We start from the raw sequence: 20,752 nt of genomic DNA on the forward strand, positions 1-20,752 counted from the left end.
GAGGTGTATCTGAGGTTCCAGAAGCATGATGCATGAGATTAATAAATGAATTAAGTCATCGAATGAGAAATAAGATAGAATAAAGTGACAGATCTTAGGGTTGAATAACGTAACAACGTTTATTGATTGCTCTAAGAATAAAACATTTTTATACCGTTGGTGGAATTAACCCACCGTTAACTGTAACATGTGAGCTGATTAATGCTTCCATGCCCATAGTCTGCCCATAGTCTGCCTATGCCACACTTTCTGACATGAAAAGTACTTGGCATGTGGTTGCGGTGTGGTAACTATCACAAAGCCCCTTAAACATGGCTCTGTTATCACTTACACCATGGTTTACTGTATAGTTTAGTAAAAGAGGCCCCAAAGATCGTGTTATAATTGATCATAATTTCTGAATGGAAGTTTTTTGTAATGATCCAGGATGTGTTGATATGGGTTTCTTCTTATTTTTGACCCAGGCGGATTTTTGTTCTACTGCTTTTTTGGTCTTTAAATTGGAACTGTGGCTGGGATATGGTGCCATAAACATTTATTTGTAACTAATTTGGAAACCCCCCCCCCCCCCCAGTTTTATATCCCCATAACTTTCTTCGGCCCTGTCATTGGAGTAGTGGTCCTTGTAACATTTCCATGGATCGGTCCTACTGTGTCTGTTTTGTTCTGATGGACCAACAGGTCCACTAACCTTCTAATCTTGAAAGACTCCATTGACGCTCTTCAGGAAATATTTTTTAGCTTTCCACGCTATCGCCTGCATCATGGAAAAACATGCTTGCTTTTTTCCAGAGAGAAGCAGCCACATTGGTCTGTAACAGCAAAAACGGCAAAGAAGCTGTTGACATCTTATAAAGTAACCACTTTACTGAGGTATGAGCTTTGAAAGAAGAGTCTGCTTGGTCAGATGTAACACTAATGCTTTGCATTGAGTAGGTTAGACTCCTGAGGGGGGGAGGCTGCGCATATCTTGAATGGAGCAGGAAGATGCTGAGTCATCAGGTTAGACTCCTGAGGGGGGCTGCGCATATCTTGATTGGAGCAGGAAGATGCTGAGTCATCAGATTAGACTCCTGAGGGGGGGCTGCGCATATCTTGAATGGAGCAGGAAGATGCTGAGTCAGCAGGTTAGACTCCTGAGGGGGGCTACGCATATCTTGAATGGAGCAGGAAGATGCTGAGTCAGCAGGTTAGACTCCTGAGGGGGGCTACGCATATCTTGAATGGAGCAGGAAGATGCTGAGTCAGCAGGTTAGACTCCTGAAGGAGGTGCGCATATCTTGAATGGAACAGGAAAATGCTGAGTCAGCCAATCATGTGGGTTTTTTCATGCCTGGGCTGGAATGGAGAAGTTTACTGGTACAAATGTAGGAAGCATATACTAAGCGAAAGGAAGTTTTCAGTCCAAGGAATTTACCCGGTAAACCTATTAAATTTTCTGTCTTATCTGTTTGGATTGTGAGCTATCTTCGAGCAGGGACTGTCTTCTTCGTGACTCTGTACAGCGCTGCGTGCATCTGGTAGCGCTATAGAAATGATTAATAGTAGTAGTGGTAGCCGCATATATCTCTCAGAGCAATTCCTGTATGTTATAAGACCAAGGGCTCCTTTCACAAAGGTGCGCTAAGCGTTTTAGTGCACGTTAACGCATGCATGTTAGTCTATGGACGCCTTAGCAGTTAGCACGCGCTAAAACATGTAGCGCACCTTAGTAAAACAGGGGGCAAGTCTTGTAGTGGACGCTGGTAATTGATGTAAAAAGATGTACTTTCTCTTCATGGGTGCTCTCTGGGTCTCTTCAGGCTTTTCATTTAAAGGCAAATCTGAATCGTTTCTCATTAGATAAATGCTTTAAAAATGAATGGCCAAGTTTAGCGTAATTGGATGTTTGCGAACATGCTTTTGTAATAAATTGGTGGTACAAAAAAAATCTAAGTATATTCTGCACGGTAATTATATCTACATCTTAACCCAGGACATGTCTTACAGAATAAAGACACAACATTGGGGGAGGGAGTTGGGGGAGGGTACATACTTATATCCCAGAGCAGTAAGAAACCACCCTGTGGAGGCGAGTCGCACTGACACTACCAAATCTAAGGTAAGTACCAATGATATCCACAATTATGCAGAGAGTAAAATCACTTCACAGAAATGGAGGGCTATGTATGTTAATGCACACAGCTTGGGCAATAAAATTCTAGAATTAGAGACTGAGATAGCAAACGCTGATCTTGACGTGATAGCGATATCTGAAACCTGGTTCACAGAATCGCATGGGTGGGATATGGTTATACCAGGGTACAACCTACTTCGTTGCGACCGAGTGGGAAAATTGGGGGGAGGAGTAGCACTATACACTAAGGAAAGCATCAAAACCACCAGAATCACAGATGTTAGATACACCGGGGAATCCATCTGGGTGAACCTGGCCAGAGGAAAGGAAAAATGCCTATACCTTGGTGTGATATATAGACCTCCCAGGCAACAGGAGGACAAAGACATAGAATTAATCGAGGACATAGAGAACATCACACTGCGCGGGGACTCAGTAATGCTAGGAGACTTCAACATGCCAGATGCAGATTGGAACACACTCTCCGCGACTACGGGTAGCAGCAAAAGAATATTAAACTCCATAAAGGTAGCAAATCTCAAGCAATTGGTATTGGAGCCCACCAGGGACCAGGCATTACTAGACCTAGTTCTCACCAATGGAGATAGCGTCACGGAAGTCTCAGTAGAAGACACACTAGCCTCCAGCGACCATAATATGGTATGGCTCAACCTCAAGAAAGGTTTTCCTAAGACAAACACAGCAACAAGGGTTCTCAACTTTAGAGGCACAGACTTCAACCGCATGGGAGATTTTGTCCACCAGGAGCTACATAAACAAGCAAGATCTGACAATGTGGAGGACATGTGGATGTCTCTGAAGTCCATACTACACGAAGCAACAGACCGATACGTAAAAACAGTAAATAAACGCAAGAGAAACAAAAGACCCCAATGGTTCAGTAAAGAAATTTCAGACCTAGTTAAACAGAAAAAAGACGCATTTATCACCTACAAACACTTAGGCAGAGAGAGGGCAAAAGAGAACTATCTAGAGAGATCTAAAGCTGTCAAAACAGCAGTCAGAGAGGCCAAACTCCGAATGGAGGAAGAGCTAGCACGGAAAATTAAGAAAGGGGATAAATCTTTCTTCAGCTATATTAGCGACAGGAAAAGAAATAAAGATGGGATAGTACGCCTGAAGAAATCGGACGGTAACTTTGCGGAATCAGATTCTGAGAAGGCAGAACTACTAAACCAATACTTCTGTTCAGTGTTCACCCGCGAAATGCCGGGAGCTGGTCCACAGCTGCAGAAAGGAGATAATCAGAAAGACCCATTTCAAGATTTCGAATTTACGCCCAGTAGCGTCTACGAAGAAATATCAAGACTCAAAGTAAACAAAGCCATGGGACCGGATAACCTACATCCCAGAATGCTCAGGGAGTTAAGGGAAGTCCTGGCTGAACCATTATCTGTTCTTTTCAATCTTTCCCTAAGCACAGGAAGGGTCCCCTTGGACTGGAAAACCGCTAATGTAATCCCACTCCACAAGAAGGGCTGCAGGACAGAGACAGCAAACTACAGACCAGTGAGTCTCACGTCTATAGTCTGTAAACTCATGGAAACACTGATCAAACAGAATATTGACACAATCCTAGACGAAAAAAAACTGCGTGATCCACACCAACACGGGTTCACCCAGGGAAGATCCTGCCAAACTAATCTGATTAGCTTTTTTGACTGGGTTACTAGACAACTGGATGCAGGAGAGTCACTGGACGTGGTATACTTGGATTTCAGTAAAGCATTTGATAGCGTCCCTCATCGAAGATTACTGAACAAGCTGAAATCGATAGGATTAGGAGACACTCTAACTACATGGGTTGGGGATTGGCTGAGCGGTAGACTTCAGAAAGTGGTGGTGAACGGTACCCCATCCAAAGCATCAGAAGTGATTAGTGGAGTGCCGCAGGGCTCGGTCCTGGGCCCGATTCTATTCAACTTATTCATAAGAGATATGACGCGGGAACTTAGAGGAAGGGTATCACTGTTCGCCGACGACGCCAAACTTTGCAACATAGTAGGCAGAAGCTTGTTACCTGATGATGATATGACACACGACCTACTGCTTCTGGAACAATGGTCGACTACTTGGCAGCTGGGATTCAATGCTAAAAAATGCAAGATAATGCACCTGGGAAAGAGAAACCCGTGCAGAACTTATGTTCTAAATGGTGAGACCTTGGTTAGGACCACGGCGGAACGCGATCTAGGAGTGATCATTAGTGAGGACATGAAGGTTGCCAATCAAGTGGAGAAGGCTACCTCCAGGGCAAGACAAATGATGGGATGCATCCGCAGAGGTTTTGTCAGCAGGAGACCGGAAGTTATGATGCCGTTGTACAGAGCCATGGTGAGGCCTCATTTGGAGTACTGTGTCCAGTTTTGGAGACCACATTACCGAAAGGATGTGCTGAGGATCGAGTCGGTGCAGCGAGCGGTAACCAGGATGGTCTTAGGGCTCAGGGATCTCACGTATGAAGAAAGACTAAAGAAATTGCGGCTGTACTCACTTGAGGAAAGAAGAGAACGGGGTGATATGATTGAAACGTATAAGTACATCACGGGACGCATCGAGACAGAAGAGGATATCTTCTGGCTCATGGGACCCTCGACCACCAGAGGGCATCCACTGAAAGTCAGGGGAGGGAAGTTTCATGGAGACTCCAGGAAGTACTTCTTCACCGAAAGAGTGGTGGATCATTGGAACAGACTCCCACTCCAGGTGATAGAGGCTAGCAACGTGACGGAGTTTAAGAGGAAATGGGATACTCATGTGGGATCGTTAAGGGAGTAAACTCAGGGGGGAGGGATACTTGGAATGGGCAGACTTGGTGGGCTATAGCCCTTTTCTGCCGCTTTTTTCTATGTTTCTATGTTTCTAACATCGTTTCAGTCTGCCAAAGGCAATTTTGTACGGCACATTTGACATTTGTTATGGTCTGACGTGATCTATGCCTCATTCTCCAGAGAGAAATACTGCATAAAATCAAAGATCCTGCTGTTAGAGTGGTACTCTGAGATGCACAGCCAGATAATAATGGCATTATGTTCTTCAAACTTCAGATTTTCCACTACGTGATCGCTAAGTGATTCGGAAGGCATTTGTATTTGTAACATGGTTTCTTTGCAGTACAGTCTGCGCTCATCTCGGTTCATGCAGTAATAAAGATCAGGGTCATTAGTGATAACGTATAGCAGTGGTTTCCAACCCTGTCCTGGGGGACCCCCAGCCAGTCAGGTTTTGAAGATATCCCTAATGAATATGCACGAGAGAGATTTGCATACCTGTCACTTCCATTATATGCAAATCTCTCTCGTGCATATTCATTAGGGATATCTTGAAAACCTGACTGGCTGGGGGTCCCCCAGGACAGGTTTGGGAACCACTGCGTATAGTATCATACCATCCATAAGGAGTCTACCAGAAGGGGAAGTTTAAGGCAGAGTCTGCTATGATAGACAAAGAGAAATAGCAGAAAAGATCAAGAAAAAGGCAGATTTTAGAAAGAACTTAGGGCTAGATTCACTAAGCAAATCCATCGTGTACCCGATCGGTTTGCGACCCCTTGGCGACCCGATTTCCCTCCGGCCCGATTCACTAACCTCTCCTGCGATCCACTTCCGATCCACGCAGGCAAATGAGGGGAATGGCATGCAAAGTAGGCAGGGACGCAATTCACCAAACAAATTTGGGACACCGACCGGGTTGGCTGATCAACAGAAGAAGCGACTGCCGCACAACGTCTCTGCCGACTCTCCTGCTCCATTGCTGCCCTCTACTCTGCCCCGATCTTCCAGCCACGCTCTCTGACCCGAGCTCTGCCTCAGCCAAATCATCATCGCACGCACGATATGGAGGGTCAGCGTTTAGTGGTTTGGGATGAGATTTTTAAAAAGGTTTTCTTTCTACTCTCCAAAGCACTTGCCCACCCCATATTGCATCATCTATCCTGTTGTCCCGATCTTCCAGCCCTGCTTTCTGGCCCGATGTCCTCTCTGCTCCGAGCTCTGAATCTCTGCCACCTTCCCTGCAGCCCATGGGGTTTAAAGCGGGGCTGCACGCCGCAGTGCATTAAACCCACGGGCTCACAATGCAGAGAATGCAGCAGAGATCCAGAGCTTGGGGAAGAGAGCAGGGCATGACAGGCTGACAGGAGAAAGCAGGCTTCAGTGTTGCAAGAGGGAAGAGACTGCTGGGAGAGGAGGAGAGTCAGGGCCCCCCCCCCCAAAAAAAAAAAAAACCCCAAAAAAACTCAGACACAAAATGCATGCGCAGACCATTTGCACAGAAAGCAGATGGTCTACGCATGCATCAGGATCGCACACTAGCGATCTGTGTCGACAGATGGGGGCGTTTCTCCGATCGCCCCCATTTGAATATTAGTAGTTGCAGAATCCATTGGACCTGCCCGGATCGGTCACGATAGTGAATCTAGCCCTTATAACTTGGAACTGAGACCTCCTGGTCAGGATGGGTCATATTCCAGGAGTATTTTAGAAAAGGCTCTGTTAATGCCTGTAAAAGGACTGTGTACTGCTTAACGCTCTTTCTTTTTCTTTATAACAGCCCAGTAATAACCTCATCTCTGAGCATCCTAGGTGATGTCTGCTCTTGAAACCCCAATAAGTCTGTACACGTATGTTATATAACTGAGTATTTGAATAAGTAGTCTTGGGTGAATCACTGCTGGGTAGTAACTAGTTACAGTAACAAGCTGGCAGAATGAATGACTGGTTGGGTAATATCTTTATGCAGGCGCCTTCTTATCTTACTTTTAGAAAATTAGTAAAAACCCAGCTGTTTGATCGATTTATAATTTGAAGGTTTATTGTTTTAACTTTTTAACTCATTTTTATTCTTATTTTAATATTGTATTTCGTATGACAGGGCTGACGGTCAGTCTAGAAGAGGTATGCAGGCAGATTGATAGGCTTAAAAACGATAAATCCCAAGGACTGGATGGCATCCATCTGAGGGTAATCAAGGAACTGAAAGGGGCTATAGCTGAACTGCTTCAACTAATAGCCAATCTGTCGATCAAATCAGGAAAGTGGCGATGTTACACCAATCTTTAAGAAAGTTTTGAGGGGAGATCCGGGAAACTGACCTTGGTGAGTCTGACCTCGGTACTGGGAAAGATAGTAGAGGCACTGATAAAGAACAGAATGATTGATCACCTTGACGAACACAATCTGATGACCAGCCTGCACGGCTTCAGCAAAGGAAGATCTTGCTTGACGAACTTGCTGCACTTCTTCGAGGGAGTAAACAGGCAGATAGACCAGGGTGACCCAGTCGACACTGTATATCTGGAGTTTCAGAAGGCGTTCGACAAGGATCTGCATGAACGACTACTTCAAAAAATTGTGAGCCATGGAATCGAGGGTGAAATACTCACATGGATTAAAAACTGGCTGGCGGATAGGAAACAGAGAGTGGGGGTAAATGGAGAATGCTTGGACTGGAAAAGCGTCACGAATGGACTGCCGCAGGGTTCGGTGCTTGGCCCCGTGCTCTTCAACCTATTTATAAACGACCTGGAAACTGGTATGATGAGCGAGGTGATTAAATTTGCAGATGATATGAAGTTATTCAGAGTAGTGAAAAAGCAGGAGGATTGCGAAGACCTGCAACATGAGATAAACATGCTCGAGAAATGGGTCGTGATATGGCAAATGAGTTTTAACGTGGATAAGTGTAAGGTGATGCATGCCAGTAACAAAAATCTTATACAGGATGTTCAGTGCAGTATTTGGAGAGACCCCCCCCCCAGGAAAGAGACTTGGGAATACTTGTTGACAAGTCAATGCAGCCGTCCGTGCAATGCGTAGCGGTGGTGAAAAGGGCAAACAGAATACTAGAAATGATTAAGTAGGGGATCATGAACAGATTGGAGAAGGTTATCATGCTGCTTTACTGGGCCATGGTATGCCCTCACCTGGAATACTGCGTCCAGCACTGGTCGCAGTACATGAAGAAGGACACAATACTACTCGAAAGGGTCCAGAGAAGACTAAAATGGTTAAGGGGCTGGAGGAGTTGCCATAGAGTGAGAGATTAGAGAAACTGGGCCTCTTCTCCTTTGAAAAAAGGAGAACTGAGAGGGGACATGATCAAAACATTCAAGATATTGAAGGGAATAGACTTAGTAGATAAAGACAGGTTGTTCACCCTCTCCAAGGTAGAGAGAACGAGAAGGCACTCTCTAAAGTTAAAAGGGGATAGATTCCGTACAAACGTAAGGAGGTTCTTCTTCACCCAGAGAGTGGTAGAAAACTGGAAAGCTCTTCCGGAGGCTGTTATAGGGGAAAATACCCTCCAGGGATTCAACACAAGGTTGGACATGTTCCTGCTGAACCAGAACGTATGCAAGTAAGGCTAGACTAAAATAGGGTCACCGTACATGAAGAAGGACACAGTACTACTTGAAAGGGTCCAGAGAAGAGCGACTAAAATGGTTAAGGGGCTGGAGGAGTTGCCGTACAGTGAGAGATTAGAGAAACTGGGCCTCTTCTCCCTTGAAAAGAGGAGACTAAGTGGGGACATGATCGAAACGTTCAAGATAATGAAGGGAATAGACTTAGTAGATAAAGACAGGTTGTTCACCCTCTCCAAGGTAGAGAGAACGAGAAGGCACTCTCTAAAGTTAAAAGGGGATAGATTCCGTACAAACGTAAGGAGGTTCTTCTTCACCCAGAGAGTGGTAGAAAACTGGAAAGCTCTTCCGGAGGCTGTTATAGGGGAAAATACCCTCCAGGGATTCAACACAAGGTTGGACATGTTCCTGCTGAACCAGAACGTATGCAAGTAAGGCTAGACTAAAATAGGGTCACCGTACATGAAGAAGGACACAGTACTACTTGAAAGGGTCCAGAGAAGAGCGACTAAAATGGTTAAGGGGCTGGAGGAGTTGCCGTACAGTGAGAGATTAGAGAAACTGGGCCTCTTCTTCCTTGAAAAGAGGAGACTAAGTGGGGACATGATCGAAACGTTCAAGATAATGAAGGGAATAGACTTAGTAGATAAAGACAGGTTGTTCACCCTCTCCAAGGTAGAGAGAACGAGAAGGCACTCTCTAAAGTTAAAAGGGGATAGATTCCGTACAAACGTAAGGAGGTTCTTCTTCACCCAGAGAGCACTGCAGCGTGATTGCTTGAATGTTTGTATGGTAAATAATTTTCCTATGCTCCCATGTAAATAATGTCTGCCCCCAATTTTGCAGGCTTAATATAGAGAACTGGTTATTTTCTTTCTTCGTAATTAAGAGCTATGTAAAGAGAATTTTTGTTTTCTAGTAGGTTCTCTACTACTTTACAAGTGATTATAAATATACGTGGATGTTTCATTTTGAAATTTCTATAAAGAAAAAATGTAAGAAAAGAATGAACTGGTGTAGGCGAGAGACTTAGGGGCTCCTTTTATGGAGCCGCGTTAGTGGTTTAATGCGCGTAATAGTGCGCGCTAAACTGCCGGCCGCGCTAGCCGCTACTGCCTCCTCTTGAGCAGGCGGTAGTTTTTCGGCTAGCGTGGGGGTTAGCGCATGATAAAAAGTCGCGTGCAATAAAGCTGCTAACGCGGCTTCGAGAAAGGAACCCTTAAACAACAGAGATGAATAAAAGATTAGGGTGCCCTTTGACAAGTAGATGTTGCATGAACCGTCATATTATTGCACCCATATTACGTCATGGTTCCAGGGAACTTTTCTTACCGCGTGAGGTAAATGTGCTTTTCTGTTTCTGCTATTCACAGGTGGTTTCTGTATATAGTCTTTGTTTTTTTGTTGGGAGCCATTTGTACCAGAGAGTCGCTTCGTTATGAATTCATGATTGCCGAAGAGGTAAGCACTTGTTACTTGTGAAAGGAGAGGGGGGGGGATGCATAGTTCCAGCTGTAGAAACCAGCGTTCTTCAGCATTCTCGATAAAGCTGAAAGTTGGAATTATCCTGTACACATCAACAACTGTTCCATCGCCTCACCTTTACTTAACAATGTTTGGAAATGTTTTTGCCCATTGAGAATGTTAAAATGTTAAGAAAAGTAAGATCCTGCTTCCACCATTCTCATTTCGCAATCCTCGTCCAATCCACCATCCTCTCTAGACTAGACTACTGCAACTCCATCTTTATAAGCCTAACTAAGAAAAACCTCCATAGACTTCAGCTAATTCAGAACGCCGCTGCCAAGCTTATTTTCGCAAAAGGCAAGTTCGATCACGTTTCCCCACTCCTCTCCAAGCTTCACTGGCTCCCAGTATACTCCAGAGTCCTCCATAAATGTGCCTGCTTAGCCTTCAAGATTCTACATGGCGTCCTTCCTCCCGTTATCCCACTCTTCTGGAATTCCTCAAACCCGCTCTCTTCTAGACCCTCCCAAAAACTGAAACTATCCTTCCCATCTATAAAAGGCATATCCCGCGCAGGAAAACTTGGAACATCCCTCCCCTTTAGAACCACGGAACTCTGGAACAGCCTCTCATCCCCGCTCAGAAATTCTAGCTCCTTCCAATCCTTCCGTAAACGCTTGAAAACTTGGCTCTTCTCAAAAATCTAATCTCCTCCCGTTCTCTGGTTCCCTGCCCCTCTCTATCTTCTCAGTCCCTCTCCTATATCCCTTCTTTGTAATTTCCTTTCCTCCTAACCTCTGTAAACCGCGCCGAGCTCTGCGCATGCGGAGATGGTGCGGTATACAAACCTAATGTTTAGTTTAGTTTAGTTTAAAATGCCCTTTTTTTGTTGTTGTTGTCTCTGGAGTACTACTATTAATTATTTCTATAGCGCTACCAGACGTACACAGCCATGAAGGAGACGGTCCCTGCTCCCGAAGGAGCTTACAATCTAAACAGACAAGACGGACAAACAGGATGCCATGGATTCAGTAGGGGGAATGGTCAATCTGCTGGTTAGGGGCAGTGGGAAGCAGGGATATGGATTGAAGGCTGCATCAAAAAGGCGGTTTTTCAGTTTGCTTTTAAACAAGGGATGAGGCGTGGCAGACAAATTCAGGTAGTTTATTCCGGTGATGGGACTAAATCGCGCGAGACAACGGCGCGCCGACAACTGAGCGCAAGGTTGACGGCACGCCGAAGAAAAGCACTATTTTAAAGGGCTCCGACGGGGGGCGTGGGGGGGAAACCCCCCCCCCCCCCACTTTACTTAACAGACATTGCGCTGGCGTTGGGGGGGGGTTTGGGGGGTTGTAATTCCCCACATTATACTTAAAACTGAACTTTTCCCCTAAAAAACAGGCAAAAAGTTTGGTTTCAAGTATAATGAGGGGGGTTACAACCCCCCACAACACCAGCGCAATGTCTGTTAAGTAAAATAGGGGGGTTCCCCACAACACTCCCCCGTCGGAACCCTTTAAAATAGTGCTTTTCTTCGGCGCGCCGTCAACCTCGCGCTCAGTTGTCTGCGCGCCGTTGTCTCGCGCGATTTTGTCTATGAACCGTTTATTCCAGGCACATGGGGCAGTTAGATGAAAGGAATGAAGTCTGGAATTGGACTTGATGGACCTTTGGTCTATCCCAATGTGGCAACTCTTATGTACTTATTATATTGTATGGCCTCACTAAGGGCCTGTTTTACAATGCCGTGCTAGCGGCTGCAGCACGATAACGGCCCCGAAGCCCATACAGATTTAAAGGGCTTCGGGGCTGTTGCCGTGTGGCTTTGTAAAACAGGCCCTAAGTGGTGGAGATTTACATTTCGCCAAACTGGTTTCACTCGCATGATTTCAGCGTCAGTAAAGGAACTATTTACATCCAGTATCGGGTGCTTCCTTTCAATGGATTAATAGTGTTACGCTCAACAGATCTTCTGTGTAGCGAAAATTGTCAGCCTGCCATTGTTCCCAGCACATTCTTATTTTTTATCTGCAATTTAACTATTTACCATTAGTGAATTTCATAACATTTGAAAGAAAAATTAGAGCAAACACAGGAAAATAAATAAAATTGGAAGTAACAATATTCTCTGTAACTGCCCTTTGATATGGAATTATTTACCCTTTTTCCTTGGGGAGGAAAAAAATTTAAACAAATTCAAAGGGGCATTAAAAAGTTTTCTTTTCAAAGATGCATTCGAGCTATGAATAACACCATGTTTTTCTTTTTTGTTCCAGTAAACGTTCTCGATCCTGCTATATTGCCCGTGCTTTGATCTCAATCTACCACCTTTTCCTCCGTTTCCCTCTTGTTTTTACCTCGTTAGGTTTACTTTTCTGAATTTATTGTAGTTCCACCCTGTCCCTCGCGTGTATTTATGAGTCTGTCATTGTCCATGTCTCATATTTTAAATATGTTTTTAAGATTAAAATTATATTCCCTTTTTTTATGTACATCGCCTAGAATCTATGATAGGCGTTCAATAAAATTTTTTAAAATAAACTTGAAACTCTGACGCTCATAGGAACTGAATGAGTGTCGGAACGTTTACCTCGCTGGCCCAAGGTAAGATGCTCTTTCGCGGTTTAGTGAAAGGCGCCCGTAGTAAATGAGAGCACTCCAGCTAGTATATATGGTGGCAACATTTCATTTCCTGATGCAGACGACTAGATGCACAATTTTATCTTCCTGAAAATGCCATTGATTTGAGGAAGAGAATACAAATGAGCGCAGAGTACGCCCATTTTTCAGGGCTTATTTCTTAGCCCCAGGATGCACAATGCTTGTCCTGTTATACGAGTGCTTAGGGAGGGAGCTATATTTCCATAGATAATGGAGAGTAAATGATAAACTAAAATTAAGAGTGAGGAGCTTTCCATTGTGGTCTCCAGACAAAAAAATCCTTTGTCTAAGGATACAGTAGCCATGTGCCTATGAGGTTTTTTATTCACCCTGCTCTACCTGTCTCTGTTCAGCGAGGTTGGGATCTGAGGCTTTTTCCTCCTCGTTTTTCATTTTATTGGTTGTTTTGCTTCTCTGGCCACTCATTGTAGCGCCCCTGTATTAATACTTTTAAAACCAATAGGAGGAAATATTTTTTCACTCAGAGAATAGTTAAGCTCTGGAATGTGTTGCCAGAGGATGTGGTAAGATCAGTTAATGTAGTTGGTTTAAAAAAAAAAAAGTTTTGGACAAGTTCCCGGAGATAAAGTCCATAAACTGCTGTTGAGTCAGACATGGGAAAAGCCACTGCTTGCCCTGGATTGGTGTCATGGAATGCTGCTACTATTAGGGTTTTAGCTAGGCCCTTGTCACTTGGATTGGCCTCCATGAAGACGGGATACTGGACTAGATGGACCATTGAACTGACCCAATAAGGCTATTCTTATGTTCTTATGTTAGCCAAGTATAGGACAATCAAACCATTGTGACATCACTGATGAGGTTGGCTCTTAGGCATTGGTGGAATGAGGCATTATGACATCACAATCTCAGCTCTGGGATGCTGCTACTATTAGGGTTTTGGCTAGGCACTTGTGACTTGGATTGGCCTCCGTGAAGACTGGATACTGGGCTAGATAACCATTGGTGTGATCCATTTAAGGCAATTCTTATGTTCTTCTACACGTATGCACCTGTTTTGTTTTTGATGACAAGTAGAAGTGTTTTTAGTTATTACAGTATTTTTCTGCTTTCGTTTCTAGTGGTTTGTGTCAGGAATTCAATGAGTGCATCCACTCATCAGATAAGTCTCTCTTATTTGTAGCCTTCTCTATTTATTTCTTCATTTTTATAGCCCGTCCTCCCCAGAAGCTCAGAACGGGTTACAATAAAATATAATTAGGTACTTGGGAAATTCCCTAACTGTCCCGAAGGCTCACAATCTAGCTAAAGTACCTGAGAAAACAATTATTAAATAGTAAAGATATGACAATTCAAAGACCCAAAGCAGTCCAAGCAAGACAGCCAAAGAGGAGGGCAGGTCTTAGCTGATTTTGAAGTCCGCTGGAGCAGGGACAGCCGCAGGCCCAAAGGACAGCGAACTCCAGACTCTGGCCCTTCTGCCTTTGCTGCACCCTATGCCTGGAACAAACTGCCTGACTCGATACGTGAGGCTCCGTCACTGGCAGTATTCAAATCCAGGCTCAAAGTTCACTTCTTTGAAGCTGCCATCGATTCCAAACTCCAGCCCACCTGCTAAGCACCAATATCTGTCTTATTCCCTCTGTAATTCCCCCACCTGAGCACAGTGTGTTGATGCACCTTCTTGTCCATTATGTCTAGATCGTAAGCTCTTTTGAGCAGGGACTGTCTCTTCTGTGTTTTGATGTACAGCACTGCGTATGTCTAGTAGCACTATAGAAATGATTAGTAGTAGTACTCTTTAGGGATTCTGCATGGAATGTTGCTACTCTTTGGGGATTCCGTATGGAATGTTGCTACTCTTTGGGGATTCCGCATGGAATGTTGCTACTCTTTGGGGATTCTGCATGGAATGTTTCCATTCTTTGGGGATTCCGCATAGAATGTTGCTACTCTTTGGGGATTCTGCATGGAACGTTGCTACTCTTTGGGGATTCTGCTTGGAATGCTTCCACTCTTTGGGGATTCCCCATGGAATGTTGCCACTCTTTGGGGATTCTGCTTGGAATCTTGCTACTCCCTCTGTAATTCCCCCACCTGGGCACAGTGTATTCATGTACCTTCTTGTCCAATTTGTCTGTCTTGACTAGATTGTAAGCTCTTTTGAGCAGGGACTCTCTTCTATGTTTTTATGTACAGCACTGTATATATCCAGGAGTGCTATAGAAACGATTAGTAGTAGTACACTTCTCCCTCCGTATTTGTGGGGGTTAGGGACAGAGCCGACCCGCGAATATGGAAAATTGCGAATAACTTTTAGGGCCGACTCTGACCCACCCCCGCCACCCTCCTGCGTCCCGGACCTTTCCAGACCTTACCTGGTGGTCCAGCGGTGAAGCAGGGGAGAAGCGATCTTCCTACACTTCTGCTTCGTGCAGAGCCACCAACAAAAACGGCTGCCACGAGTTCCTGTTGTAGTCTCATGAGACCACGGGAGCTCACGGCAGCCCCTTTTGTTGACGGCTTTGCATGGGGCAGGAGCGTAGGAAGATCGCTCCAGCCCCACTTCACCGCTAGACCACCAGGTAAGGCCTGGAGAGGTCCGGGACGCAGGAGGGAGGCGGGGGTGGATCAGAGTCGGCCTTTAAAACTTGCAATCGTCCAGGAGGCAGAGACTTGTGAATAACCGAAGTCACGAGTCCTAAACCCATGGATTGGAAGGGAGAAGTGTAGTAACAAATAGGCAAAAGAATGATGTCAACCCATGAAAACAGTGTTATCGATTTAAGAATGATAAGTAACTCCTTCCCTTCCCTCCCACCAGTAGCCATAGTCAATGCAGTGTTATTTTGTCCAAGAGAAAAAGTCAGAAGTTAAAAAATCAATGCAGTGCAGTAAATTCAAATGTATTCTTTTCACAAAGGCATTTTAATGGGCCCCTTGGCATTTCAGAGCATGCAGTTACATGAATTACACAATGCATAGGGACCTGATCGAATCTGATGTTTTCAACTTTCAGATGATGTACTCTGCTAACGATATCAGACACCGCATTGTAGATATTACTGCTTGGAAATTCACCAGCAGAAGCAAATATTTTGACAAGCGCGGGCACAGCGCGCGTGTGTGTGATTTGTTTTCCAGTGATTGTGATTTGTCAGAGAAATACAAAACAGCCCAAACCCGGCACAGCTGTGATTAGCATAAAGTCATTTGCGCTGCAGGCTGAATACAGGAGACAGGAAAATGATGTAGAGCTCTTGCCAAATGGGTATTCTGTGTTATTAAATTGAACCATTCATATTTTTTTATTGAGGGAGATGGGTTGAGTGACTCTTATTAATGAGGATGTCAAAGTCTGAAGTTAATGATCTGGTTGCATAAGATAATTGAACTTTGTTATCTAAATGAAATATACAAATTTAATGGCACACATGTAGTGTTGAAATCAAAGAAAGAAAGCAACACAGGAAGGAAGCAATTCTATAAAGTGTGTTAAAATTAGGCACCCAAAATCTAGGCACTAAGTTAGTTTTCTGTAACAGCAAAATTGGGCACCTAATCATAGAGACATGGCGAAACATAACAGCAGATAAAGGCCAAATAGCCCATCCAGACTCCCCATCTGCAGCATCCATTATCTCCTCCTCTCCCTATTGGCTAAGGCTCTTAACATTTGCATCTCCTCTTCCTATAGGCTAAGGCTCTTTACACCTACATTGTGATGTCATAGAGCTTTGTGGTTATAGAAACATAGTAACATGATGGCAGATAAAGGCTAAATGGTCCATCCAGTCTGCCCATCCACAGCATCCACTATCTCCTCGTCTCCCTATTGGCTAAGGCTCTTTACACCTGCATTGTGATGTCATAGAGCTTTGTGGTTGTAGAAACATGAAGGCAGATAAAGACCAAATGGCCCATCCAGTCTGCCCAGCCTGTCCCACGCTTTCTTGAATTCAGACACAGTCTTTTTCTCCACCACCTCTACTGGGAGAATATTCCATGCATCAACCCCCCTCCCCCCGTTCTCTATTTCTGTGGATAACACTCTGCTCTTCCCTGTCTCGTCAGCTCGCAACCTCAGGGTGATCTTTGACTCCTCGCTTTCCTTTTCTGCTCAGATCCAACAAACTGCAAAAACCTGTCACTTCCTCCTCTATAATATTACCAAAATCTGACTTCTGCTCTCCGAGCATGTTACCAAAACTCTTGTCCACACTCTCATTACATCTTGCTTAGACTACTGCAATGCACTTCTTTCATCTCTCCCGCTCATCCGTCTCTCACCCCTTCAATCTGTTAAAAATGCTGCTGCATGGCTCATATTCCATGAGAGCCACCATGCTTACATTATCCCCCACTCCTCAAGTCACTTCATTGACTCTCCAACTGTTCCCGAATACAGTTCAAACTCCTCTTACTGACTTACAAGTGCTTTCGCTCTGTATGCCCCTGAGTATCTCTCCTCGTTCATCGGGTAAGTCCCTTTTATCTGTACCCTTTACCTTCACCACCAACTCCAGACTCTGTCCCTTCTTTCCTGATGCGCTGTATGCCTGGAACAGGCTGCCAGAGTCAATACGTCATGCTCCATCTCTAGCAGTGTTCAAATCCAAGCTAAACACCCACTTTTTTTTTTAAAGCTGCTTTCAACTCGTAACTCCTACTCACTGTCAGATACCTACACCCAATGTATCATTCCTTCTTCCAGAAAATCCCCAATCCTGAGACTTCCTGTCTGTCTGCCCATATTAGATTGTAAGCTCTTCTGAGCAGGGACCATCTTGAATATTTAATGTACAGTGCTGCGTATGCCTTTCAGCGCTATAGAAATGATAAATAGTAGTAGAGTCAACAAATGATTCACGTGTATCCATATATCACTACTTCGGTATTTTATAGACCTCTTGTGCTGAAATGGGGCTTCAGCAATGTAATAATTGTATAAGGCTGATAAGTTAACCAAAATAATTGTAAAACGCTAATGATGCCCTTTTTTTTTTTCTTTCTGACTTCTTATCAGGTGTCTTTGGTGGGCTTCTTGTTTCTTTTGGGGCTATACATTTCATCCCTGGCGTCTTGCATGGGAGGTTTATATGGAGCACCAAGAATCCTTCAGTGCATTGCTCAAGAGAAGGTCATCCCGAGCTTCTCCTTCCTTGGAAATGGGGTGAGTCGGTAAATGAAAAGACTTCCCTTGTGACGGTTGTGACATTTTGTTTTGACTTTACTGAGGCAGAAAATTGAAGCAAGTGACCCAGAATTAATGAAGGGTCAGCGGATATAGGTGTGACTAGTATTGACAATTTTTTTTTTTTTAATTCAATCATTCAGCATTTGTCTAATTAAAGTCATCGCTTCAGCCTTCATTTCAGATAAATGCACCATAAATCTGATTTATTTGTTTGGTTATTATATCCCGTCCTCCCAAAAGAGCTCAGAACGGGTTACTAGTTTACATACATAATAAAGCGTATTTATACAAAGTGATGGCAAAACATAATTAACAAGACATGGTAAAACATAATTTGACAAAAGATGGTGTGGTGAGACACAGCATGAGCGTAGGATGGCAAACATAGTATTACAACAAAGAAAAATGGGGAGACCCAATGATCCACAGTGAAAACAATCCACCAATGAAAACAAAAACTGTGGATACAGATGTTCTGGAGATAATTTATTAAACACTGACATATAAAACCATGAAAATTCAATTTAAAAAGTACAATGATAAAAAAATACAGTGATAAAAATCCAACCGGACCCTACACGGTCCGTGTTTCGGCAAACACGCCTTCCTCAGGGGTCCAATGGTTTGCAAACTCACATATAAAGAATTGGACTGAAAACAGTCTATTGTCTTTAAACGTGTGAGCAAAGAACACCGCAGACAAGCTGAAGTAGCAAAAAAATGCCCATCTGCAGTAACCATTATCTCTCTCCTTATTGGCTAAGGCTCTTAACATTTGCATCTCCTCTTCCTATAGGCTAAGGCTCTTTACACCTGCATTGTGAGGTCATAGAGCTTTATGGTTATAGAAACATTGTAACATGATGGCAGATAAAGGCCAAATGGCTCATCTAATCTGCCCAACAAAGAAAAATGGGGAGACCCGATGATCCACAGTGAAAACAATCCACCGATGAAAACAAAAACAAAAAACTGTGGATACAGATGTTCTGGAGATAATTTATTAAACACTGACATATAAAACCATGAAAATTCAATTTAAAAAGTACAATGATAAAAATTCAACCAGACCCCACATGGTCCGTGTTTCGGCAAACACTCCTTCCTCAGGGGTCCAATGGTTTGCAAACTCACATATAAAGAATTGGACTGAAAACAGTCTATTGTCTTTAAACGTGTGAGCAAAGAACACCGCAGACAAGCTGAAGTAGCAGAAAAACACTATGTGAGTTTGCAAACCCATGCTCCTACCTAAAAACTGGGGAAAGAATAAAACACCGCCAGTCCCTTGTAACATCAAAGATGTGATATCAATAGTGTCTGTGATAGAAAACGGTTATTGGGGGGGGGGGGGTTAATTCTTTATTCGTTTTTAAAATCAAGTACATAGTGCAAACAGTTGAACAATCAAGTAATATTACATATTTCATTTTATTCCAACAAATAATTTAAAGCTGTTTAAACCCCCCCTCCCACCCTAACCCTCCCCCGTCCCTCCTGCATCTTTCACGAATCAAAGGGAAATATTGTTCATAGTTCACAATCATATCTTACAATACTTTGTTAACAGGCCCCAAATTTCCTTGAATTTGCTGTGGTGTCCCCTCTGTAAAGAATTAATATTTTTTCAAACTTATAAATCTGGCATAAGGATTCCCACCAGAAACTATAATTTAAGTTATCCCAACTTTTCCAATTTTTCATTATCAGCTGCATGGCTACTCCTGTCATGATGAGGAGCAATTTATTCTGGTTTGCATTGATTGGTCTTTTGGGTAATAAAATAGTTCCAAACAATATTACATTATGTGACAACGATAATGGGACTTCCAATATCATAATAATTTGACCCCAAATGGATTTCCAGAATGTAAGTATCAAGGAACAAACAGTAGTATAGCAAATGATGACGGTTATCGTTTTTCACGTAATTGATTCTCGGAAGAGGAGGAAAAGCCTTAGACTCCCACCTGCTGCAACACGCCTTTTTGCAAGCAGATCCATTAAACGTAAGGAGCAAACTCATCGGAATAAAAACCTCCTCACCTCCAATCAAAAATGTCTCTCATGTGTTCATCAAAATTGATAGAAAATTTGCATTCTTTTCGCAAAATCAAGTGCTTAGAAAATACTGTTGACCTCTTGTGTCATTCAAACGTTGCTCAAAACATCAAAATTAAGCATTCATATTGTGCACGTCTCTCTCTGTCGACATTTACCATGTAAACTTCAGAGACCTCCAACTTCTTGCTGATCCCCTATTGGAGTCTGGGCACCGTAGTAATGATAGCATTGTACATAAAGGTCACAGACTGGGTTCACGTCAACTGTTTGAGCCTTTTGATCAGCTAATAGATGTTGCTGCAGAGTAACATCAAGATTCCCTCCCAGGGGCTAGGCGTATTGCCCCAGAGTGCTCCAGCCATCTTGTCAGTCCCAGGGGTAATTGTCAGGGCTGGGAACAGAGCACGGGTGTTGCGGCCCCTGCAGTAATATCGCCACCTTTTTGTTTAGCGGTCATACTTGTCTGCGTTCCTGGATTCTGCTTCTCACTTTCCACTTTCACAACTGATTTATTGCCTTCAGTGTGCTTTGGGATTAAGGGAAGGACATTCTTTCTGTATGCTGTGCAGTATTTCACAAGTACACACAGCCAGTAGTGACACTTACTTATGGTAAGCCCCCTTTTGCATAGGGCGTCTAGGTTAGGAAAGGGATTGGAGTGTTCAGAATTCTATTGATCTATAATAATAAAATGCTAAGCGTGCATGCGCACTCTCACCGCGTGTTCCCTGAGATCTGATCTGTCAGGATGTGCCGGCAAGAGCGTGCATGCGCACTTACTATGTCACTGGAGGTGGAAAAGACAGCAGACTTCCCCCCTCAGAGCAGGCCGCACCACGCCGCCCCTTCACAACGCCAGCCACAAGGGTGATGTCCATTGGCTGACTCGGCAGCGGGTTGGCGT

At 43.8% G+C, this 20,752-nt stretch overlaps 1 protein-coding gene across 6 annotated transcripts in view; it reads left to right on the forward strand.

Annotated features, from left to right (window-relative positions):
• The window catches only part of SLC12A8 (solute carrier family 12 member 8), a 115,867-nt gene that overhangs the window by 67,933 nt on the left and 27,182 nt on the right, over positions 1-20,752 (forward strand). For 5 of the 6 annotated variants that reach the window (XM_033946022.1, XM_033946027.1, XM_033946026.1 and 2 more), the window contains 3 exons: positions 793-873; positions 9,872-9,959; positions 17,614-17,760. In XM_033946022.1, the coding sequence (XP_033801913.1) occupies positions 793-873; positions 9,872-9,959; positions 17,614-17,760 (316 nt within the window). The remainder of the gene's footprint in view (positions 1-792; positions 874-9,871; positions 9,960-17,613; positions 17,761-20,752) is intronic. The other variant, XM_033946025.1, reaches the window with a different exon arrangement.

This window comes from Geotrypetes seraphini, chromosome 5 (assembly GCF_902459505.1).
Source record: "Geotrypetes seraphini chromosome 5, aGeoSer1.1, whole genome shotgun sequence".
Lineage (NCBI taxonomy): Eukaryota > Metazoa > Chordata > Amphibia > Gymnophiona > Dermophiidae > Geotrypetes > Geotrypetes seraphini.